We start from the raw sequence: 26,392 nt of genomic DNA on the forward strand, positions 1-26,392 counted from the left end.
CTATAGAATCCTTTTATGCTTTATTAGAGAAGGATCTGCCTATCAAGGAACGTTCTGGGAGTGACTACGCCCCCCTCCCTATTTTTAAACATATTTTGTAAAGAAATCTGACTTCCCCTTGTGCTAAATCAGTAATATGTTCAGAGAAGTCTAAAAACGATTCTAAGACTATGTTTTTAAGCTTATTGCACAATCTTTTCCTAACCCTCCAACTGTTAGTTCCTTTTCAAGGAATTACATGGCTTGTGATTATGCAACATCAATAAAAACTATGAGCATTCCAAAACAATGAACATTCAAATTAACATAAACACATCCTTCCAAATGCCACAGCATATTATGGTGGAGGGGTAATCAAACAAATAAACAAAAAAGTAGTAACTAGTAGATAAAAGTAGATAACTAGTAACTTTCTAAGAAGTGGAAGCTAATAAATTACTAAGGTGGACATAAGTCAAATTTGGAAACAGTTTAATTGTAGGACCAAGTTTATGATCAATTTGGATATTGTGATCCTATGAACAGTAAGCAAATACAGTTATTACGATTCTTGTCAGATAAATTGTACTGCAGAATATTTAATGTTTCACAAGTTGTCAGAGGTGTTGAATATTACTAGATTTTGAGACATCTCTGGTCTCTTCATACACAGGGAACTGTTGTTAGTTTGAAAAAGTTAATGAACTGGAGTTATTATCTGTATAATGCATTACGAAATGATGATCTATTCAAAATTATCCAGTGAATGCAGTGGACAGTAAAAAAATACAGTATCATTAGTTAAACTTGTAACTATGAAAAGCTAAAAAAAAAAATCAATTGAATGTATTAAAAGTTTGTGAATTATTTGCAGGAAATTTTAATGATCCTCGTTAATTCTGTGATACCACTATTTAACGGAATGTAGCTGCCCAATCTTCTTTGGTTTTTATTCCCCACTTCCACGTCAGAGCCAACATCTATTAGTGTCATATAAATCCTTCTTCTCTGTTGTTGTACAATTTCTAGTTCTCTCCTGTGGCCGTGTTCACGCCTACCCTGTAAGTAACTAACCACAGTATAGTGATTATTGCCCCAGATGGCCAGTAGAGAGACAAGAGTGCCTCCTCGCAAAACACGTTCAGACAGTGAGATTAAGTTCTCTGAAGAGAGTATAGAGGAGCAGATTATTGTAATCACAAACCACCTGAATGCACTAAAAGGAAAGTCTGATCTTTGGTTCGCACGTAATGAAAAAGACATGGAACTGAGAATTAGCGACGAAGTTTCGAAAGCTAATCTCTTTGCAGTCACACCCGGGCAGTCTTAAGTGACGTGGTCATCTAATGCATTAAGAATGATATCTATAACAGCCAGTCTCTGGATTTAGAAAAAATGGTTAAAACAAAGTTAGCTGGAATGGAAAGCCAGCTCACAAGTCTTCAGCAGCTAGTGCTTAACGTAAATTTGACGAGTAAAGAAGTTCAGACTACTAAGGTGAACCTTGAGGACAAATCAATTTGTCAGCTTAGAACGACCCTATTGAACAGCGTTTTCTAATTAATCAGATTGTGGTGCTTTGACTTGACGAGGACGTTTCGATCCCGGAAAATACAGAAAATAAATTTCTTGAGTTTTGTAGCTCGAAATTCCCAGGAATCCCACTAATAGCTGATGACATTATCTCAGCCTGCAGGGTTGGTCAGAAAACTAACACTACCGTTCGTCCAATCGTCGTTACTTTCTCCAACCTGAAGCTTTGATCAACCATTTTGAAAAACAGAAAGAACTTGAAGGGTACGCGAATTTCAGTGAATGAATCCTTGACTCACTCTTATTTCCTATGCTAAGAGTAATCTAGGCTTAAGAAATGCTTGGACAGTAGATGGCAACATATTTATCACAGCTGATCAGACCAGTCCCCGTAAAATAGCGACTAAAGGTGATATATATGGTGCTGTAGCATCTGTTTCTGCCAGTTTTAACGCTAATTATGCTTAGTTTAGTTCTCAGTGCTTTATTTTTCATTCTTCTTGTTCTTTGCTTGCCATTTGTTTGTCTGTATTTTATTTTGTTTACACAGCTATGCTGTATAGTTAGTGTATTTCGGGCTATTTTTCTGCCCACTACTTTAATCGGTCATTTTTGGCCCTATCTTTTGAATGCTTTTTGTGTGCTCTTTGTATGCTCTTTCCATGTTTCTGTATGTTCCTTATATGTTACTCATATGTTTAATCTTGCTTTTACTTCATTGTCTCTTTCTTTTCAGCGTTTTGCCCAAAAATTACCTATTTTCCCTTCTACCTGCCTCCCAACCAGTTTTCTTTTTTTTTTATCTTGTTTGAATTCTTTTTCTCTATACAATGGACTAACTATAGGCTACTAAATTCTCTCTCTTTCTTTTTATCTTTTCAGTTTCTATGTTTTTATTCCAAACTTCTTGGCTACTTCACTGTGTTTTACATTGCTAATGATTTTTTGTTTTTCTTTCATACGATGATTCTATTTTCTGATCATTGCACAAATAATTTTTCTATTAATTACCTGTTCATTCTTTCTTTTTCTGCGCATTCCTCTTTAACTATGTCCAGATTTTTATTACATCCGCTTCTTATAAATGACAGCTGTTGATGATGATCACTCTAGTTTTGATGAACCTATTCTTATTCAATTTAAATTGCTTGAGATGACTCCTCTAAATGATTTAAATTTAGTTGATGATTCTTCTGGGACCCCATCTAATATCTCTTCTTTGACTAGCAATTCCACTGCTAATTGTGTCTATAGATATGACATGACCAAAAATGTAAATTTCTCAGTTCTTCATTTAAACATTCAAGGACTCTGTTCTTCACTAAATAATTTGAAGTCTCTCATAGCTAATTCTTTTCATCAGATTATTGGACTCTGTGAAACATTTCTCCACAAGGGCAATGATATGCTTTTAGATATTTCCGGGTGTAACCTGAAGTTTGTAAACAGATTGGAGAGAAAAAAAGGTGGCTTAGCATTTTATATTGCTGATTACCTGGATTATACTTTGCGTAGTGATCTGTGTAAGCATTTGGATAGAGTTTTTGAGTCTGTTTTTATTGAAATTTTGATTGACAACAAGAAAACTATCATTGGAGAAATATACCGCCCACCAAGTGAGTCGATATATATCCATTGGAAAATTAATTTCGGAAGATATTTTGGTTAGTGCTTCTTCTACCAGTGACTTTAAAAAGTACCTCTGTCCTTCTTGTCAAAACCGATGGCTTTGGATCCGGTTTCCGAGTATGAAGTCCAGAGAATCGTCTCTGAGTTAATAGGATCTTTCTCTTGTGGACCTGACCAAGTTCCAGCCAAGGCTTTAAAGCTAATTCTACCCTCTATTCTATCTCCTCTCACCATTCTTGTAACTTATCATTTTTGAATAGAACTTTTCCTAGTGCCCTAAAATCTGCCAGATTAGTTGTTCTCCATAAGGGTGGTTCTAGAGATGATCCTTCTAATTATCGACCGATTTCTCTTTTATCAGCCTTTAGTAAAATTTTCGTTTCTTAATAAAAAACAATTTTTCCATTACAATCAGTTTGGTTTTTGCCCTAAACACTCAACAGAACATGCTTGCATGGTCTTGCTGAAGTTCATTCACAAGGCACTTGATGAGGGTAGAATTCCAGCAGCAATTTTCCTTGATGTCTGAACAGCGTTTGATAGCACATCACAAACTATCCTACTCTCCAAAATGGAGCGCATAGGGATATGGAGAATCGGCTATCATTGGTTCGAAACTTATTTATCTGGAAGGTCAATCAGTATTGACCCCAAGCTTCAAGATCAATTCTGTGTTGATTTTGGTGTCCCTCAAGGGTCTATCCTAGGACCTGTTTTACGACTTATATCAATCAAAAACTCGTTTATGGCTTTATCTGAGCAAACTAAGCAAAATTGCTGCAGTATTTGTAATCAAAACTTGGTTTGACCTGGTAAGGTATCTCAAGATCTTGTTCTATTTGTATCACTAGATGATACTACTCATGGGTGTTCAAAAATTAAAGATTCTTCCCTTATCAAAAAATTGTATTCTGTTCTAGAAAGAACCTTTGCTTGAGTTTGATGTAAATCGTCTTGCCCTAAATCCTGCTACATCTAGTCTACTTATTTTTTCCAGATCAGGTACTTCTTCTCCTTTGGTTCAAACTATTTTTACCGCTCATGGTGATATGACGCTTCCACCTGATAGACATGTTCGATTCCTGGTTATTTTATTGGACGAAATTTTTCTTTCCAATATCACTTTGCTCTCGTGAAGCTTAAACTGTCCAGAAACCTAGGAATTCTTAGGAAGCTTTGTCATTGCTTCCCTGGTTCAATAACAAAGATCCTATTTCACTCTCTCATTCAACCTTACATATACTTCTGTCTAACAATGTGGCTATCAACATTATCTTCTTTCTCTTTTGCCGTTTTACAAATATATAACAGAGCAATTAAATTAGTGTCTGAGGTGACAAACGAGCTCAGCATAAATATATTGGGTGGTCAATCCACCTACATCTTTTTGTATGTGGTGTCTCTTGTTTAATTTTAAGTATTTTCATGGACTCCTCCCTAATTTCTTCAAACAATTATATCTTTTTATCTTCTTCTACCTATCTTCAAACAACGCATTGGATCTTGTATTTCTTTTTCTCTCAGAAATTATATGAATATTTTCATTCACAGGACCAAAATCATAAGATCAGATTTCAATCCAGCTTTATGTTGTGTCTCCATCTGAAATTCCCTACCAGTTAAAATTCGGCTATATCATTCCTATGGACAATTTAAAAAACAGCTAACTAACCACCTCTTATGCCTAGACAGTTAGTTCTCTCCTCCCTTTCTCCCCCACTATGTTTCCTTTTCAATTTGTTTATTTCATTTATTTTGATTGGCATGGTAATTTTTGGTGTTGCTCAGTTTTTTTGTTGTTTTTTTTCTTGTCCTTCTATTTGATTTTAGTACTATTATTTAATGTTATGTTTAGTTTCCCACTCTCACAGGCCGAAGAGTCCTTGTGGGGGTCTAAAGTTCTGTATTTTTTGCTCTGTTTCTTTTAAATAATTAAATAAAAAACATTAACCTCAGAAGAGGGTTTTAAAACAAAGCATAACTACAACATCATGTACCATGCTACCCCTAATTTAACACTCAACTCCTTCCTTAACCCATATCAATCGAAACAAAATACTAATTTTAATGATTTAATACCATTTTATTCTATCAATTATATATCGTATTAAGTAGATAGACATGAAAGCCCTTTTACGAGTTCCGTTTTACACGCCTTTTTCCACCTCTACAGAATGAACTGGCATGGTGGTATTTTTCCTGAGGGCCATGAAATAATTTTTGAAATACTTTTGTTTTTGGTCAGGTTCTTTTTGGAATCAGAGGCTGAAGCAACCTCCCTAAAACTCCACTGACATGGCGTCAATAGAAGTTTTATTTTTTCGAGAAGCAACCAATATTTGGAGAGTTGAAGACCGGAAAAACGCATGAATTAATTGCAGTAGGGGTTGGGAAGGCTTGTCAGAGCCCCAAAGATGTTTCCTCAATAAATGGTGAAAAAGCTTGCAATATTGGTAAAAGAACATGAAAGATCCAGCAGAAGGGAAAAAATAGAGATTGAGAAAACAGGAGGATAATAGTGTGGAAACCGTAATGTAAAGTGCATTTATATATTGTTTGTATTTTTAATACAGATACAAAATGTAAAAATTCTTCTAAGTATGTTGAACCCCGAGCTTGCACTGAGAGATCGAGGTTCTCACTCAGGCACTGCATAACCAAACTTTGGAATGTGCATGGGTCGGGTCTTAATATTAGTCTTTCTGTTGACACACTGCGGGGTCATTTAAAAAATCTTTTACTAACCCTTTGATCATTTTATTTAATTTCATTTTATTTAATTTTTTTTTTAATTCAGTTATGGTCTTCCCGCTGGCACATTCTGTTGGTAGGGTTTCCCCACGGCTTCACTTCACCATTTTTGGTGATTTGTTTTATTTTGTTCTCCATTTGGCTGCTGGCTTTGGGTGATACTTGGTAAGTCATACATTTTTCTTTCTTTTTTATCTATTTACAAAAGAGTGTGATAATGTAAAAATGCAGTTTTATATTATGTTTTTGTTGTTTTTATTTGTTATCGGTTGCCTGGTAATACGAGCTAGACTCTCAGCCGGACATACCCATATTGTAGTTGTATTTAGTTTGTAAATAAAAGTACCTGAACCTGAATCTCAAAAAAGGAAAGGAAAACTAGCCGTAAGTAGCATAAGCAATGGCGTTTATTTTTAACCCAAAAGAAAATACAATAGAGGATTAGGCAAAGCAAATGCGACAGTGGGTCTGCTTTTGAAAGCATTAACCAGGAGGCCAGCCAAGTTGACGCCCGCCAAGAACGTGAAGATGTAGATGGAAAACGGACTGACATCCATGCTCACCATTATTGACCACTAAAAAAAAAGTTCATAATATATATATATATATATATATATATATATATATATATATATATATATATATATATATATATATGTGAACGTGTAAATATACACGTTCATAAAGAACGAAAATATATTTTCGTTCTCACCAGATCTGATGGGAATAAGCATACAAGATTTTTTTTTTTCAATTTACATACTAAGCGACAGTATGGAAAATTTTGGTTCAGAAATGACATCACAGCGCGCGGTTTGGGAATTTTCCCGAAGCATCACATCAATAGCTTCAACAGGTTTCCTATTTTCCCATCGCAATGCATTAAAAATTTGTTATTGCGGATGCGTGAAGCCGGAGTCATGACGAAAGGTGTGCGACTGATCCATCCCAAAAATCTTTAATGGAGAGTATGGGAATTTTCCATAGCATATAATATTTATGCTGTGCTTTAGAGGGCAACAATTTTGAATATCATAAACCAACTGAGGTAAAAATAGAAACATTGAACTTTGAACGTATGAAAAAAACCATTGCATTTGCGATGGAATTTCGCAAAGGTGGTGACGGTCTGTCAAGGCATTACAAAAGTCGTATCCCGATTGCAGATTTCAACACAGTCAGAATGAATTTTAAATTTCGGGACTGCTCTGCTTAGGGTCACAAGCATCGCAGGCATGGAGCAGCGACTGAACTGTTTTTTATTATGTATTTTATTTTTTTGCCGTAAATCTTACAAAATATTCACTTATAATTCGCGGCTTCAGTGTGGCGTGTGTAAAAAGAAAAATCCATATTTCGTTTCGTAATACGTACGATGGTTTGCCGTGTTCCCAAAGATAGGGCATTGTCGCTGTTATGAGGAAAAAACGCATTGCAATTGGAAATTTCGCATTTGTTGAAAACCAAGGAGAAATACGATAAACAATACAGAAATTGATTCTTCTAAATAGATAGATTTTTCAAATACTTAGTGACATGACTCAAGTCTGGGTCTAGGCTCTTCTTCCTCTGTCAGAATTTGCCTCCAAACGTTCGTGGAAGTATTACCACCTAGCACTCTAACAATCTCAGAGAAATCACCAAGAGAATAATTCACTGCTTCTTTTTCTTAAGATTATTCTCTTTGCTGGAGTGTCGCTAAATATAAACTTTCTCTTTAGCACATTTTCATATACAACTCTAAAATAAATTTATCATTTCACGTTTCCCTTAGAAGATTATGTCAATTGCAAATTAGAATTTGTGGAAAGGTTTACTGAAAGGCAACCAACGCCCCTGTCAGTCTTTGGGCCTACTAACCAACATGGGGATTCTAATAATAAATGAACTTATGATACATATTTCAGATTTTCAAAAATAAATCAAGAAAAAAAGGAGGCAGACATATGCTAGCTCATCTTTTTGATCTTTATTATAATACCCGACAGCTTTTTTGTTTTGATTCAGTTGGCTTTGACACTTGTCTTCGTTGATCACAAAGATTGATCGGTAAAATATTAATTTGTCAAACTTTATTTAGAAGCTTCCATTTCATCACTTTAGGGTTATTGTTTATTATCAAACAGTTCGTGGTAATGAAATGTAAGCAAGGAGCAACCCGGCTCAATAGTAACCGAAACTCTAAAAAACGGAATTTTCATACAAATTGATGCATCAAAAGAATTGGATTTTTATGCTGATTTTAAATATATAAGTTTCATCAAGTTTAGTCCAACTCATTAAAAGTTACGAGCCTGAGAAAATTGGCCCTATGTTGCAAAAAGGAGGAAACATCCCCTAAAAATCATAGAATCTTAATGGAAATCATACCACCAGATTCAGAATATCAGAGAACCTACAGGTTTCAAGCACCTATCTGCAAAAATGTGGAATTTTGTATTTTTTGCCAGAAGAAAGATCAGGGATGCGTGTTTATTTGTTTTTGTTGTTGTTTTTTTTTTCCCAGGGGCATCGTATCGATCCAGTGGTCCTAGAATTTCATGAGAGGGCTCATTCAAACGGAAATCCAAAGTTCTAGTGCCCTTTTTAAGTGACCGAAAAAATTGGAGGGCAACTGGGCTCCCTCCACCGCTCAGTTTTTTCACAAAGTCACCGGATCAAAATTTTTAGATAGCCATTTTGTTTAGCATTCAGGAGTCATTCTTAAACAACTAGAACAAAAATCAAACTTAAGTTATTATAAGGTTATTATTAGTTAAAAAAAAGTAAAATTAATATACAAATTCCGTTTTAATTATTCATGTACGTTGAGCCAAATTCAAAACCTGCATTAATTCAAAAACGTTCTGAAATTAAATAAAAAAACAAGTTTTTTTTTAACTGAGAGCAAGGAGTGACATTAAAACTTAAACGAACAGAAATTATTTCGTATATGAAAGGGGCTGTCCCCTGCTCAACGCCCCGCTCTTTACGTTAAAGTGTTTTATTGTTTCATAAAGCAGAGTTGGAAGGAGTCAAACTTTAGCGTAAAGAGCGGGGCGTTGAGCAGGGACAGCCCCTTTCATATACGGAATAATTCCTGTTCGTTTTAAGTTCTAATGTCGCTCCTTATTTTCAGTTAAAAAAAACTTGTTTTTTTTATTTAATAAGTATAGGGATTCTACTATTACCCCTAGAAAATGTCTGATTAGCTAGTTTATCTCAATATTTGTACCCATCGGCCGTATCTAATATAATTTTAATATAATTTGTGTATTGACGTGGTGATGCTGAAAGTGTTTAAGAAAGTATTTTTTAAATACTTAAGTAATTTTTTTAAGAAAGTAGCTTAGTATGTATACGGAATTATCCAATATGAACCTCCAAGACGTAGTGGGGCTATAAGACGAAACATCCGTCGAGGGCGATACTAAGGGCTTTAAGACTAGCATCTAGGGAAGGCTATAAGACGAAGCATCAGTTGAAGTATAGGACAATTACTAATACTACTTAATTAAGTAGGTATAGGGGTTAATTTATAAATTATATTTTTAGTTTTAGTAATAGTTTTTGGTAATTATTTCACAAGTTTCCAAATGTCAGATAGGATCTTTATGTGTAACAGTGACGATCAGAAAATTTTAGAATTTACTTGGTGATGCTCTGTTACTCTATTATAGCCGAAATATTCCAAACCTTGAAAAAAAGTAGCTTACCCACTCGATATCCCTTTTCAAGTCCTTCTTGCTGAGCTACTTTATTTGCAACGAAGAGTAGATGTCCCAACAACTGGAATAACAGTAACAGTGACGATCAGAAAATTTTAGAATTTACTTGGTGATGCTCTGTTACTCTATTATAGCCGAAATATTCCAAACCTTGAAAAAAAGTAGCTTACCCACTCGATATCCCTTTTCAAGTCCTTCTTGCTGAGCTACTTTATTTGCAACGAAGAGTAGATGTCCCAACAACTGGAATAATTAAACGATAATAACTAAAATGAAACGCAAAAATAATTAATACAATAAGTAAAATAGAACCCAAAATAGCGGAAGAATTTTATGAAAAATGTGTATAACAAATCTATGTATATGCATATGTATCCCACAAATATAGTTGGACACATCGTGAAAATCTCAAGATTATAGAGAGAAATGGGCCGAAAGTCTTTCCTTCTACATAGAAAGTAGAATAATTCCACCAAAATAAGAATGCTAGGATAAATTAATTAATTAAGATTAGACTATCTATTCTAAAGGAAAGGAGTGAAGGAAAAATAACCATTTTTATAATTTGACTATAACTATTTCTTTTTTTGCTAAGAAACTGAGCTAAAAATTTGACATTATGTGTATCCAATACGATATCCTATGCATAACCACCCAATGATGGAATTTCTTCCATCCACCCAATAACTAAAAAAGGAGACAAAGGAAAAAGAGAAATTATCAACAACAAGCCTAGGAAACTTTGCTACATCTATTAAAGCTTTCATTCTTTCCAAGCTGTCATTCATTACTCTAATTCAAACATTTATATTTCCTATTACACTCAAATTGAACTAAAAATTGATTTCTTTACTCAAATTCAAGGAAATTCACAATGACTTTTAATTTTACTTAGATATGAGGCACAGAGCATCTGAAAGGTCTTTCCCTTAGTAAAAAAAACAACATATTTTTTACCATTGCACGTAAAACAGACACTAAGAAAAGACTAAGAATTATTGGGAAAAAGGTCAAGTTTTTATTCTTTTGATTTGCTACAGATTTCAGTTATGTGGCTGTATTGCAGTAATCCTATTTGTCCAGAATACAAGAAATTACACATCAGTAAAATCACAACGCAAATTGCACACAATCTACGGATACCTACCACACAATCTCCTCTATCCATACATGCAATCTATCCACCCATTCTACCACCTGATTCTACCTACACGGCAGCAATTGCTCAGGAGGATCTTTATCCTTTTTTATCCACCCAATCTGAAGAAAAGTCATTCATATAATTAGTTGAAAAGTTGCTTTAAGGTGTTATTGGTGACGTCAGTCTTGTGGTATCAAAGGAAACTCTTTGCTATTTCTAGACTATGGACTTGTTCTCTGCCTTCTGAGATTGGTCAAAACACTATTTCTTATACAAATGAATTTTGGAAAGGGAAATTAAATTATTTACTACCAACATTCCTACCTCTCCGGTGTTCCAACCAACTAGGGCTAGAGAACTTATTGGTTGATGGTCTCGTGAAGGTGGGTCAGAGTTATTCAAGATTACCTCAGCGTTAAGTCTGAGGCACACCCTACGACTCGAATTACCGTTTTATTTAGAAAAGAGACAAATAAGGATAATTGCAAATAATTTCCTTCCATAAAAAAGGATGCAGCATTGTCAAAAGCTACAAAAAGTATTTTCAAATGTCTGAATTGCTGCTGCCCATTCCATAGGTTCTAAAGCCAAGTCTGACAGAAGACAGTACATTTTGTCAAGTCAAAATGATCGTGTGATCTCGGCCCTTGAATTCCAGTTAGTATACCTCACTGTAAGAGATTCTCTTAACTCTACCTCTCTCTCTCTTAATCTCTCTTATTCTCTTAACAATCATCGAAAAATACAAAAAAAAATGTTTGAAGACTAAAAAAAAGGACTTTTTCATTAAAAAGGGAATTAAAAAAGAACCTGTTCTCTGACAACCCACCAGGGCTCCCAGCCTAATATTGAGCCTTGTGACATGAAAACTTGGTGCATTTTCTAGAATTTTGATGACAATTTTGAATAACTATCTTCCATGCTCTTTTTTTGGGACCATAGCACAGGGTCATCATGACACCCTGATGTGCTGCTAGTCTTAACTTGAATAAACCACTCAGTTTTATGCACATTTTAAACCTTTGTTCGACAGAAACAATACAGGACTTCGATTGAAAACACTCCAGGTACACAGTTTGCGATGGTTGTTCAGCCCCTAACAAAGCTATTTTCAAACACTCTTTCCAACATGTTTTACGCTTAGGGTAATCAAGGCAAGTTTATGCCAACGAATTCATCTTGTCACCTCAATAAACGGTACCACAAGAAGAAAAAGCCCCTCAGAATTACACAAACTGGTTTCGCAGTCAGGAAAAAAATTCAGAGATATTACACTAGTCTTAATGTCATAGACGTGGTCCTGCCTTTCCAATGGAAGGTGGAAAGTGGGGTGTTTGATTGGCATAGCTGTTGTCAACGAAACACGTTGAATAAAATATGCGAAAAACTGAAACAAAATGAATGGCTAAACCTTTTCTTAGGAGATTAACGGTGAAGGTGGAGAAGTGGATGGGTGTCGCACAAGTAGGGCTAGGCTAGAGAACACAACTGTGATACCAGCGAACCCCCCCCCCCCAAATACATACACACAAATAATGATGTACATGCTGGTTCCCATTTGCTGGTTCCATGCATGTACAATGATGTACATGCGGTTCCCATTTTTTTCTGACAAATCAAACAACGTAAATGCATACATATAAAATGTGTTTTTATACATTTTATCACGTTTTTACGAGTCAGGCAAACATTTCGGGAGGGAGGGGGGTTCAAACCCCCGTAATCCCTCCCCTGAATACATAATAAGTAACGAGCCTTTACCCCGACCTTACGGCAGCGGAATCAGTCCCTGGGCCTTATACTACCAAGGACAACATCAATCCATTGTGCTGCCACTGATAGTTTAACATCCTTCACTTAAAAATTTTATAGAAGCTTAAAAATACTATCCTATTTTGTAAAATATATAATATATAAAAAAAATGGAGGGTTAAATAAAACCAGCCCATTCCCGTTTTCTAAATTAACAGGAGCATTATTTCAGTAAAAAAAAAAAAAAAAAAAAAAAAAAAAAAAAAAAAAAAAAAAAACTTGTAGTAAAAAATCTTTCCTTGTAGGCCAAAAGAGGCCTACAAGGAAAGACAATCTGCAATAAAAAAAATTAGATACTACAAGGATTGTAGTATCTAATTTGAGATTGTAGGCTCAATTAGGGCTCAATTAGATTGTAGTATCTAATTGAGCCCTAATAGGAGTTTTCTTAAATGCAGCTAAAGCTAAAGCTTTCTTAACCTAAAACTAAAAGCTACGGACCAAAAAAAGTCAAAAGTTCCAAAAATTTAAGTGTACAGCTGTTTTCGTTCAATCTCAAAAAGTAGCTTAAGAGACATGTTTGGGGCTAGTCTTAATCATTCTAGGTATTAAGGGATTGAACCCCTCATAGAAGGGTTTAAAAGCATGCAAGCCGAACTCATGAATCATTAATTGCATGGTTTCACGTCAAATGAACCAAGCCAAGAAAAAGTAGCGCCCGACATAAAGCTTGTTGAGGTTAAGCAGCTAGGACTGAATAGCTTAGTTTTGTTAGAGTTCTTTAAACTTATAATTCCACTAGTTGCGTCATTTTGTAATTTTACTAGCTACTAGGTATAATTTTGCTACTTTCTACACAAATTCAAAACACGATGAATAATTGCTTTCTCTGAGCTAAAATACGAGAATAATACATCAAAACTAAGCCCCGATGATTTGAGACACATATTCCCTAAAAGAAAATTAGATATGAGCAGAATATTGCAGCAACTACTGCAATATCTTAGTCTACGATTGCAAACAGAAATGCATGACTTCAACTTTGTTGAGGTAATGGTCCTTTTTAACATTAGAGAAATAGAGCTTTATTACTGAGCAATCCAATTGATTTTATTTCACTAACTGAACAGTAAGAAATTTTTACGCTTAATGCTAGCACTGACTCAGCCTCCAAATAAAAATTAGTCAAAATATTCCTTGGTTATCCAAAATTCTACGCGGGCTTTAATAGCTATCTTTCTCTTGAGCTATATGATAATCGAGTATATTGTTCCAAATTTATTCTTTAAAAGAAGGAAATTTGTTCTAATTGTCAGTAATTTTTTTTTTGACATTTGAAGTTTCCCCATATAAAACCTTACTTGAAGTATTTTTGCTCAACACATAAAAAGACTAAACAAAAAAAGATAAACCTTTTCATCGCCTTCTTCGGCATGTTGAAGCATGGTGATGGGTCTTATGGGGATGACAAGAAAATGAACAGGGGCTTGAGGAGAGACATCGTGAAATGCAAGGCAGGTCTCATCCCTATAGATTATCTTGGCTGGGATAGAGCCATCTATTATTTTTGAAAATATAGTCGAATCAGATAGTCCTTTTGCCGCGGCTTCTTTGGCCTTTTCGACTTCCTCTGCTGACATTAGACTGTTGCTCAAAGATATCTAAATGAAATACAGGGAAATTATAATAATTTAAAGAGAAGCCAAGAGAGATAGAGAAAGAAAGAAAAAGAGACATAATTCAGTTTCTAAATTCATTAACTTAAAATCAGAAGTGTATCTTCAGACATGTCCATAAAACTCTTTTCCAAGGCAAGCAGCCAACCCCTCACATTTAATTTTATATTTCAGGTGTGAAGTCCATAATCCTCTACACTTTCTTACAATAGTTAAACTCGAACTATTTTGGGCAGCTCGACATTTTCACAGAGCCAAGGCATTCTCAACAGGTACGTATACAAGATGGGAGAGAATGGAGGTCTTCCAGTCCATGTCCCCCTCCACTTTCCTAGGCACTCTCATGTTTTGCTAACACTTACCTTTTCATTTTTAATAGACAGCTTTATAAAGTCCAATGCAGGCCAAAAGCATCAAGAAAAAAACAAACTATTTTCTAGTCTAAGGAACATAATTTGGCTAATAAACATTCAAATTTTGTTGGTTATTACTGGCTGTTTTTCTTCCCCTAAATATTATGTAGCACTCTGGTTAGTATAGAGCCAAAATGAAGTTATAAAACACAATATTATTGACAATAACTTACCCCATCTGGACTGATTCGGCACACAAACCATCAAGAGGATATTTAATAATAAGAATACTAAACAATCCACCGAACACTTACTAACCTTTGCAGCTTCACTGTTCTGTGTTTTGAATTTTCTTGGGGGCCCAGTCATTTACAGTGTGATTATATACCCATTTTTCTTTTAAAATGTGACTTTTTTTTAGCAAAATCTGTGAGGTTAAGTCAATACGAACAGTTTTTTTTGTCATGCATTTGAATTTTCAATGTGTGTCTATGTCCTTTTTTTCTGTTTCTTATCTTTAGTGATTACTCCGTCTATTGTACCTTTTTTTGACGGGAAATAAATGAATAATCATAATAGTATCCTTCCAAACAGGACTAAAACTACAATACTCTAATCCTTTTACATAATTCCCATTCATCCACTAAACCTGTATTGTCTATAGTCCTAGTCGTACACCGAAAAACCATTGCCAAGACTTAAAATCAAGCAACAAATCTATATTCCAAATACGAAAAAAAATTAACAGAACCTCTAAGAGCTAAGTATTTCTCAGCCTTTATTTGGCAAAAGGCGATGTGTTGCTACTACTATCACTGACACGGTGACTTATTATAATAATAAAAAGAAATGTTCTTCTTAAGCTAGTCTCAATAAGAATTAACGTTTAATCTCATAATTATTGTGTGACAGTAAAATACTGGTTTTCCTACTAGCCCCTCCCATTTCTTTCCCCTCAGAAATCCGACCTGAAATCCTAAAAGTTAAGCTCCAAAGGACTAAAAGAATTCTTCGAAAAAACTTCTATTAATTGAGGAGAGGGTCACTGTCAGGGTTGCAACTGAACTGTAAAAAAATCCATGGCGTTTCTCTGAAAAAGTCTTAACCGGTACTGACTAACATCTCTTATAGCTTTCCCTCTTACGACGCTTTGCTAAGCTCACATTTTTCACGCTTATACCACCAATACCAAGGCAAAAATACCAGACTGACATTTTCGGATTATTTCAGAGAAGCAAAAAATAATGCATTTAAACTCTTTAAACAAATACATATTTGGAGCATGATTGAACATAAACTGCTAAAGATTTCATGTCCAAGACGCACAAAAGTCACATGTGTCGATAAGGAAAGCCAAGATTTATGAATTTCTCATGTGTTTTTTCAACGTCATAATTATGCTACAAACCAGAAGTTTGAAATTGCGAGAACTTTATGCAAAAAGCAAATATTAACAATACCTTTTTGTCAAGTATTTTCAACTAACGCTTCGTATAGTTTACTAGATGCAAATTTTTATATTTTGATACGCAAGCTTGACTCATCTTTAATGTACAGATCTCTTTAGCCGACTCCTAGTTTAATGCAAAATTACAATAAACATTGCTGCATATTAGTGCCATGCCCGTGCCACATTATAGTCACATCTATCGATAAAGAAACCCAAATATCATGAATGACATGGCAATTTTCTTGATTTTAGCGTCACACTTGTATTTAAAAAGCGAAAAATTAGAATTGCAAGAAATTAGTTTAAAGAGTTTGAACCAACAGTAATTTGTGTCCAACTATTCTCTAAATCTCTACTAATACTAAGTCTTCTTAAATTTTGTCAGATTCCTCTTCCAGATAGAAAAACCGCTGTTTTAAGTTTCCATCTTTTCTAGTTTTAAAAATTATGCCTTAAACCTTAACTCTTATTAGTCAGTCAAGAAATTTATGTTTGGAAGTTGAACAATGTTCAACTCGAGAAATTACAAACGACGAACTTAATTGGCGCTGTAGTCGTGCATAATTTTGATTTTTATCGACAAGTGTGACTATAATGTGGCACGGGCATTAGCCTATACCTCATCCGGCTATTTAAAATAGGCCAAAAGTGATAAAGCAGTTTTTAATTTCAAATTTTGGCTGTCTTTAAAAGATCTGGCGTGACTAATATGTACCGAGAAGAAGTGCAAATCGAGTAACAAGAAAGTAAACTGACACATTGGTTTTCTACTATGGTTACTTGTCCTTCAAATTCTTGCTCAGTCATCAATAAATTCAGAAAAAAATCATGAAAAGCCCTGGATCCTCAAAAATCCTGCCAAAGCCCAAATTTCTGAATAACTCCTGCAAAGTAGATACACCAACACCTGCACTGAATTCAGAAAACCAAAACCAAAAAGAGAAAAACGATTATTTAGGGCAAGTTTACCTAACTCAAAACAGAAAAACTACATGGAAAAGGCAGCTACGAGCTTAAAAATAGTAGATAAGTATTATCTATTGATAAGGAACTTTTTTAATCGTTATTAATTTCACCCTAACTACATAACCACCTGATTTTTGTAGAGATAGATGAGCTTTAAATGAAAGAAAGGACAAAAACTTGTCCTCGCAAGAAATAATGGCTGTTTTATGGCAGAAGTTGTAGATTGGAAGACCATAATATTCACGAGGCAAGATTTAGTTGTGGAACCTGATAAAGCTTACATTGTGTCAGAAACACATCGAATGTTCTGGCCTTACGGAACTTGGGTGCTAGCCATGCTTGACGCTCCCGAAATACCCATGCTCTTTACCATTTGAAGGAAATTTTTGCCAATGACAAAACTGCAGTTAAATATCCCTCTTACTCTTGAAGAATAATAAATCTTTCTGAATCTTGAACTTAACTGCGTCCCCGCTTTACCCTTGATCTCACCCAACTGTCACATCTGAAATCATTGTTTTCCCTTCCTCAATTACTTTTTTCTATTAAGATTCTACACTAAATAATGAATGAGCTGCCCTAGCTTTTTTTTCTTAATTTATAGATACTTTGGAATCACAACAAATTCCATAATATATTCTTTTATTCAGGAAATAACGATTGTCAACAAGCAAATTTAAGGCACAAGGTTAAGTATACAAAACCGTGTCAAAAAAAGAGTCGGAAACAACACTCAAAGATGTGAAAAAATAACAAAGATTTATCTATATAATATTCAAAATTTAGATAAGAACATAATACTGTAATTGGTTGCATGGAAGAAACTCCTGAAATTATTTCAATTCTGAATTTTAGTTTAGGATAAGTAAATTGAAGCAAGATAAACGAAGGTAGAATAAGCGAAGCCACAATTGTCTTGCAATGAATTTGTTAAGCTAAACCAGATGATCAATTATATATATATATATTTCATGATCCAATACAGAACCAAGTTTGGAAAAAGAAGGCCGTTTTCATAATGTTTTGTAAATTACTGTCTAATCGTTCATATACAGTCAAAATTGACGGGTTCTCTCTCTATAACAAAACAAAACCCTTTTGTATAGCTGCAATGGTGAAATTTGAAGTATTTGAAAATGAAGCGTACAACCAGAACTCTGGCTAAAGAAAATTTTAATAATGAACAAAGCATCAAAAAGAGGGAGACAACTGCCAAGGGTCTGGCATTAAAAAGGGCCCCGACATGTTACACGTATTTAGTAAAATTCCTAATGACAGTTTTCAAATCATGAAGCTATTGAGGACCCTAACATTTATTTTGCACCATCCATTATAACCCTATTGTATTTCGATTCACCCAGTCGGTTTTTATCAACTTGGGAATATAATACCTCGGATCTGTTGGTGTAAGAATAACACGTACATTAAATTTAGAAGACATACAAAAGGATCCATTAGCACTACAATTAGATTCAACACTGAGATATTCTGTATACAGAGTATTAGCCAAAAATTACACGTATATTAAAGAGGTACATCTTATTCTAATATATCTACTAAAAATAATTAATATCAGAGGAAAACATCATAAGGGTACAAATCCAACATTAAGTCTATTCTATCAATGAAAAAATAAAACTGTGCTCTAATTCCTCAAAATTGGAAAGGTTATTTCATATCAAAGAGACACAAAGCTTGTGATTATAATACATTGCTAAAAAAGGTAAGTTTATATTGATTACTGATTGTAGATATTAGACTATACAAAGTCCTTTTTAGATGGAGTATAACTTATTTAGTGGAGGAGGGAATCAAACGAAAGTTTAGCATTAAAAAATGAACACAAGTGCACACCCAAAAGTGCTTTTCAAATTTTGCCATGGGGTCTTAAACCCCCACACCCTCCTTTTGGCCACAACATTGGTATTGAAAGGAGGAAGGCAGTGGTGCAGTCAAAATATGAAAAACACCTTTAAAGTAAAAAACCAGCATTGTAAGTTGACTCTTTCCCCAAAAAAGGGTTGGGATACCAGCAAAAAAGAGGTTGCACCACTGCTTGTAATACGTAATTCAATAATAAATATTATGCTTAGAGAAGAGGCATGACAAAAACATTTGCTTTCATGATTTGTTTTTTGATCAAGAACTAGACACTAACAGCGTCAAATACGAAAACCACAAGCGGTAAAGGGACATTTTTTCGCATGTCCTAAGATTTTCCCTCATTAATTGAGTCAATTAAACATGTTTATTTTGAAAACTGCACAAGGAACAGGAGGAACTTTATCACGATTGTAAAGTGCACACCTCACATATAATTATTTTGAGTGAAATCTAGTCAGCGGTTCTCCATGCGGAGTTTTCAACCCAGGTCAACGGGATATCCCATTTAAATTTTGTTAAAAAGATTTCCCTAAAGGACATATCTCGTATCCACCCTTAACAAAGAGAAGATCCACCATATGCTTTATCATATTCATTATGATTCATCTACAGTTTGATATTAAAACTTTTACTAATATAATTAAAAACATTTCCTATATTTTTCGATTTCTTATTCATAGCTTAAAGGAAAGTGATAAAATTTATTTCCTTCTTCTAAAGATTGATATTGTTCTTTGAGATATAAGATGCGGCAACAGAGATTAACCATTGTTAATACCATTCCGGAGCGTACAGCTCGTGTTGCAAGCACGGAATGAGCTTAAGCGAATGTCGCAAGCTTGGAAATGAGCTCTGGTAAAATTTTAGGTCAATACTTGGAACCTTTAGATACAACAATGTCAATAAAGAACATATATAAATTTTTTTTTTGTGATTAAGAACTGAACAGAAAAACCGAGATAACTCAAAAGTTATTATAAAATATTCAAATTACTATTTCATCTTTTCTTGAATTATCTCCATTCAAAAAAAGAAAAGAAAAAGGAACGAGACTCTTCAAAAAATTGCTTATATAAACAGTATTCCAATTTAGCGAGCTTTCTTTGGGCACAGTTTCAATAGCTTTTTCAGATTGAAATAAAACTTTCACTGTCACAGAAAGCTTAACCGAAACTCTGAAAAACAAACATAACTTGCACATCAAAACATTTTTATACAAAATTTACTCATAAAAAATGGAAATCGAAATAAAAACTTTATGAAAATGTTCGTGCTAATCGATGATCGAAATTGATAATCAACGTCAAGCCAACAGTAGATACATTTGTAGCCACTCGTGACAGGTCAGTGACATTTTTCTACACGCTGTTGACAGACTGGTCAACATCTAGTAACGGAAAAAAACATAAAAGGAAATTGGGGAAATAGTGGAAAAGGATTAAAATGAGGCTATGCCAATATACAAAATCCAAAGAAAGAACAAGCATTCTGGTCCGGTAATCAGAGCACATCAATACCTGTTTTTAAATAAATAGAACCTACACTCTTCAGAGCTCAAATAAAACACATAGAATACAAAAAATTGTACGAACAACAAATCAATTCAATTCATATTACTGCAAGATACTACGCTATATAAAAAAGTATATTTGGCAATTCATTCCAACTGCCACAAAACTATGATATTTAAACATCCAAAGATTTTTATTCAATGCCATTTAAACAAACATAGCTGTCATTTAGACATATTTTTCAATGTAGAGTATTGGTTGTATGTATACAAACAGTAAACCTGGCAGACTGGTGGATAGCAGAAAAATTATGGCCTACATATAAAATACATATTAATTAATCCCATATGACAAAAGCCATGTTATTTGAATAGCTAAAGGATTCGTTAGTCAATAACGTATTAAAAAAAAATGAATCTTCTATTTTTAATCGCTTTTTTTTTTAGTAATTATTTTCTAATATAAATTACTGATAATGCATAGATTGTAAATTTTCAATATTGAAAGTATATTTTAATAAAGGTTGAAAATCTATTTGACAAATAACTAACTCCAAGATATTTCATTTTTTTTTTATTCTTGGATGGTAATTTTAAATTGATTTAAAACGTTTGGCAACCAGGAGTGTGAACTATTTCAGTTTTTAAACTATAGAATACACAAGAAATGACAGCTAATTAATCTTAAATGCTGGAACATCATGATATTTGAGTATCCAAAAGATTCCTTTCAGTAAAATAATTCTACATTGAATTTTTCCTTATATTAATTTTTATATTGTGTTTATGCATGCTAAATCCTTGCCTAGTTGCTGTCCAAAAAAAACGAAATAGAAAAAAAGTTTAGATGCATTAGGATAAATTGGTCACCAGTAACAACAAACTATTTAAGCAAATTATTATATCCTAGATGCAAGATATAGCAAACAATTCTAATCATTGCATTCAAAACTAGAGAGGCATTAGTGAAAAAAATCTCTGAAGACACATATATATCAGTCTTTTCAGATTGGAAGCATTTTACCAACGTTCAGTGATGCTAACAATGTCAACTAGAAACAGGTTGTACATAAAATACAAATTAAATACAGAGTCGCGAATAATAATGAATTTACCAAAACAACAGGGACATTAAATTTCAACAAACATTATCAATGAAAAGGCAAATAAATATTGCTATAATATACTATCTCCATAACTATGAAGTGAAGCAGATTCTGATTACATTTGAATTTGGCACTTTAGGACGGGTAAAACAACAATTATGATATTAACATGATCATTTCATTGATCAGATAGACCAAACAACAATACAAGCAATAATAACACAATTTCAAGACGTCACTGAGTACAAAAGCCTATTACTACTACTACAAAAAAAACACACACACAGAATGTTCTCTGTTTAAGCCACTTAAAAAGGCTATTATGTCTAATGACGCAAACTAAGATTTAGAATTATGCCCTTTTAATTTGCAAACAAATCATTTTCAGAGACCACTTGGTATTTTTGCTTAAAATATTTAAAGGGAACTGGTATGTCAAGGATTTCTCTGTATGTCAAGAGTTGCATGCTGGGTGCATAAAAATCATGCAAGTAGCCCTATCAGCTGAAAATCTATGCTCAAAAAGATTGACTAAAACAACATTACGGAATTTAACTATGAGACTAATTAGACCATACATATGTGTAGTTTTTTTTTTCTTCTACCATAAATTAATTATTCATAAGGAATAATTACTAAATTAGTTAATCCCATTTTTTTTTTCATTACTCTATCAGCTGCATACAATTATTTCTATGTGCCCAACATGCAACAATGTGATAAAAATGCACCTAGCTTGCAGGAGAAATGTTGCAGCATGTCATAAAAACACATTATAGGATGAAAATGCACCTCTATGACTTAGGACACTTTAATTTTATAGAAAATTTCTCCAGCTCTCAAAAACAGATCAATTCGAGATTCTCAATTTTCTTTTTTGTTAGCATTTTATTGTATATATATACACACTCACAGATATTCCAAAGGCTGAAAAAACAATCTATCTCAATTCAAGAAAGAGCTCTATTCCATTTTTTCGCCTGTGTATTTTTGTCGTGGGTAGAGACCTAACAAGTTTCTAGGAACATATCCTTCTTTATCACCTAGCCTAGACCACCACCAATCTCGTTCTTGTTCATCACCTTTTCTTAAAACCGTTATAGAATATCCATCTTTAAAACTCAGCTCATCAGGTGCTTGAGCATTATAATCATAAACTGCATAAACGGTTCCATCATTCATAATCCCCAACTTTTCTTGAATTGAATAAAGATATTCAGAACAGCTATCAAATCCTTCTTCTTCTTCTTCACATTTTTGCGCAGCAGTTTCAAAATCCGAAAGCGTGGTATAGAAAATACAAGCACCATTTTCAACAAGTAATTTTACCATTTGTAAATTATTACAGGAAGCTGCACAGTGTAATGGTGTCCAACCATCGGAATCAGGGGCATTAACATCACAACCAATTTCAACAAGAATGCTGACAATGTCCATGTGGCCAGCACAAATCGCATTATGTAATGCTGTGATTCCTTCGTCATTGGCTGCTGAAGGGTTAGCAACTTCCAGTGCTGTTCTTCTAACCAAGTCTACTTCCCCTTCAAGGGCTGCATCTAGTAGTAGAGCTAATGGGTCAAAAGATACTCGGCGATCTAATTTGTGTTTCGATCTAAAATTCGTTCGCTTCACGACCATTTCTTGCTCGTCGCTCATGACAAAACAACTGTCTTGGTTCATTTTTTGAGCCTTTTCCATGAGTTCTGGGGACATGCTTCTTGTTTGACGGGGAGGGAGATTGGGCTTGGGAGGCAAGGTAGGTTTCGGAGGAAGCAGTGGCTTTGTGATTTCGTCCATATCATGAGAGTAATCAGTTTGGTCCTTACTAAAATCTTTCAGATCTTTTTTCATTGGAGGTTCAACATGAAACGGTTCAACAGCAACAACAGTTGGGGTTTTCCCAGATGGATAGTCACTGCGGTTATTAATTCCTGAATGATTTTTGAGCAGAGAGAGAGGTGGCTGGCGCTGCAAAGGTGTTACAATATGTGCCTTTTTATTATTTTGAAGCTGAATACTTATCTGTTGATTAAGCAGTCGTTTACGTTGGAGCCTATCCTGAAGCTCAGCTATTCTTTTATCCATATTCTCTAAGTCATTTTTCTTTGCTGCTAGCAATTCATTTTGGCGCAATAGATGTAATTTTTGCTGCTCATTTAGTTTATTTCTCTGGGCAAGTTCATTACGAAGCCTCTCCAATTCAACCAAAGCCGTGGCTGAACGTGAGTTCTGAAATTCTGAAGGTATGTTTCGACTAGACCCTTTTCGAATAAAATCTAACTGTCTAGTTAACTCATCCACTCTTGACACTGCCACAGAGAGTTCTTTCTCTTTTTCATTAAATAATGACCTCATTGATTGAAGATCACTTTCTAAAGACACATGACTAGTCTTTTGTTGTTCAATATGACCTCTTAAGGCTCTTAGCTTCCTTAATTTTGCTTCTTGGGCATCTACTTTCTCTTTTAATAATTTCACATTGTCTTCCTCACTAGCAAGTGTCATTTGTCTCTGTCTCTCATGGTCCTGCACAAATTTTAGTCTTTGTTCTCTGCTTGCCAAAATCTGCTCTTTGTTTAATATAAGCTGTTGCTGTTTCAATGTTAAACTCTCTAAGTCTCCTGTAGACAGTTGATCATATTCTGCATACATATTCAACCCTAAAAAAAAATAAGATACAACCAGATTTTGCAAGAAGAGAACAAAGACTGGATACCATCACCACTTATTGATATTTGCTAGTACTAAAAAAGGTAAACATTATTCACCACAAATACAAATCCTTTTAGCAGTGGTCTTTGATGTGAGTAATGCTTTTGATAGTATGGTCCATCAGTACAGACTAGAAGGAGCCATTGCAGCAAAACTGAAGGACGTTTATTAAGATTTTCTTACAAGAACTATTATTTACAAGAACAAGAAGTGACAGTAAAAGTGGGTAAAGCATATTTGGAAAGAAAGGTACAGAGAAAACGTGGCTTTCCACAAGGTTCTTCATTGGGGCCAGAATACTACAATATAAGTGAATTTGATATACCACTGTATGGTTCTAGGCGTTTACCCCCCCCCCCCCCTGGAAAATACACCCAGTAGAAAATAAAGCTTTCCAAATTCGAGAATTTTATGTGAGTTTTATTTTTTAAATTCCGTAGGGGGAAGGAATTTTGGTACTTGTGTATAATGGGCCACTCACTCAAGTTTACGCTGTGTAAAACTCGAGAACAAACCGGTTTCTCCGTTAGTTTTTTTCAGCTTAGCGCAAGACAAAAGACAAGTGACGCAATATAAGGGAAATATATAATTTGGGCTATATATTTGCACATAAGGGGGGGGGGGGTGTATTTGGACAGTTTGGAGTCAGAAAACAATTCTTTCTAGGTATATGGCTAAAAAATTACAGAAGAATAGCGAGGTAACTGGAAAGCTTGTAAAAAAAAGAAAAAAAGAAAACAGTATAAAGTAAATGTAATGTTTCATTTAAGTGTTTTTTTCCAAGTGTTAAGAGTTTTTTTTTCAATAATCGTTTTTCCAAGTATTAAGTACTATTATTAGATTAATGTAGTATTTCATTTAAGTGTTTTCAGATGATCGCTGATCAAAGTTTATGTTGACTTTGCTTTTCACTTATCCTATTCCACTTTATTCATGGCCGTGCATTCATCTTTAGAATATCTTTATATATTTGTATCTCCAACTAATACGCAAAATAATTGTACCGGACGAATTTTGCTATTGAACCCAATACATTTTACCCCCCCCCTCCCAATTTGCAAATATATAGCCCAAATTTATTTCTAAAGTAAATTCTTTTATTGTTTTAAAAAAGAGTTATGAGAAAGAGTCTAACTTTAGCGTAAAGAGCGAGGCAGGCGTTGAGGAGGGGACAGCGCCTTTCATATACGGAATAATTTCTGTTCGTTTCAATTCTTAATGTCGCTCCTTACTTTCAGTTAAAAAAACTTGTTTTTTTATTATTTAATTCTTACAGCATTGAAAATGAAAATAAAATTACAGTGAAATAAATTCTTGAACTGATGGATCTTTCAGCAATTAATATCATTATATATAAAATATTCAATTTGATTTTGTTTATACTTTCCAAGAATGTTCAAGGAACATAAAGTTTTCAGTAATATAGTTTTCTTTCATTGTAATTTTTGGACGTTTTGAGATTGAATTTTAACAGGTATTTGTATCTGCTGATCTTAAGTTTATAATGATCTTTACTTTTCCTTGAAAAACTTCTTTTTCGGATTTTTTTTTAATTAATTTTTGTTCGTTTTAATTGCAAAAAGTACTTATTTCAAAATCAGTTGTTTTTTTTGAAGTCAAATATTCATCAAAGTATAAAAAAATATCAAAGTAAAAAAAATGGGTTTCTGATGTTTGAACTATTTTTAACAAAATGGCTATGCCAAAATTTTTATGGCATGTTTTTTTGGGGGGGAGGGGGAGGGCTAATTGCCCTTCGAGCTCTTTTGACTCTTTTAAATGTGAACTAGAACTTTTCATTTTCAATCAAATTAGCCCTCTCTGAAGTTTATACGAGCTTCCCTTCTATAAGAACCATAGATGCCCCAAGGCATAACCTACAACGCCTGTCTCCGGGCCCCGGGGGGTTGTGTTGACATCGGAGTTTTAATATCTGATGTTTGAACTATTTTAAACAAAATGGTCACCTCGAAATTTTTATCCGATGGGTTTGCAGAAGAAAGAGGCATGGAAGGATGATAGACTAGTTGCTCTCTGACCTATTTTGGCTCTGAGAAAGTGAACTAGAACATTTAATTTCCAATCAAATGAGCCCTCTCTGAAGTTTATATGAGCATTCCTTTCATAAGAATCATATATGGCCCCAGGACATAACTTACAACACCTGCCCCCCGGGCCCTGGGAGGTTGTGTCGACACCAAAGTTTTGGTTATCTGACATTTGAACTATTTTAATAAAATGGT

At 34.2% G+C, this 26,392-nt stretch overlaps 1 protein-coding gene across 3 annotated transcripts in view; it reads right to left on the minus strand.

Annotated features, from left to right (window-relative positions):
* Positions 1–6,281: 6,281 nt before the first annotated feature.
* The window catches only part of LOC148953049 (adenosine 5'-monophosphoramidase HINT1-like), a 62,614-nt gene continuing 42,503 nt past the window's right edge, over positions 6,282–26,392 (minus strand). Inside the window, exons 2-4 of one of the 3 annotated variants that reach the window (XM_089088260.1) lie at positions 13,905–14,153; positions 9,588–9,660; positions 6,282–6,467 (exon numbers count right to left, since the gene is read on the minus strand). In XM_089088260.1, the coding sequence (XP_088944386.1) occupies positions 6,376–6,467; positions 9,588–9,660; positions 13,905–14,153 (414 nt within the window). In that variant the 3' untranslated portion in view covers positions 6,282–6,375. Of the gene's footprint in view, positions 6,468–9,587; positions 9,661–9,769; positions 9,843–13,904; positions 14,154–17,568; positions 24,098–26,392 lie in introns of those variants that run through there. The other 2 variants (XM_089088261.1, XM_089088259.1) reach the window with 2 other exon arrangements.

Source organism: Artemia sp. Qi Xiang Cuo, chromosome 4, assembly GCF_049724085.1.
Source record: "Artemia sp. Qi Xiang Cuo chromosome 4, ASM4972408v1, whole genome shotgun sequence".
In the NCBI taxonomy this organism is placed as follows: domain Eukaryota; kingdom Metazoa; phylum Arthropoda; class Branchiopoda; order Anostraca; family Artemiidae; genus Artemia; species Artemia sp. Qi Xiang Cuo.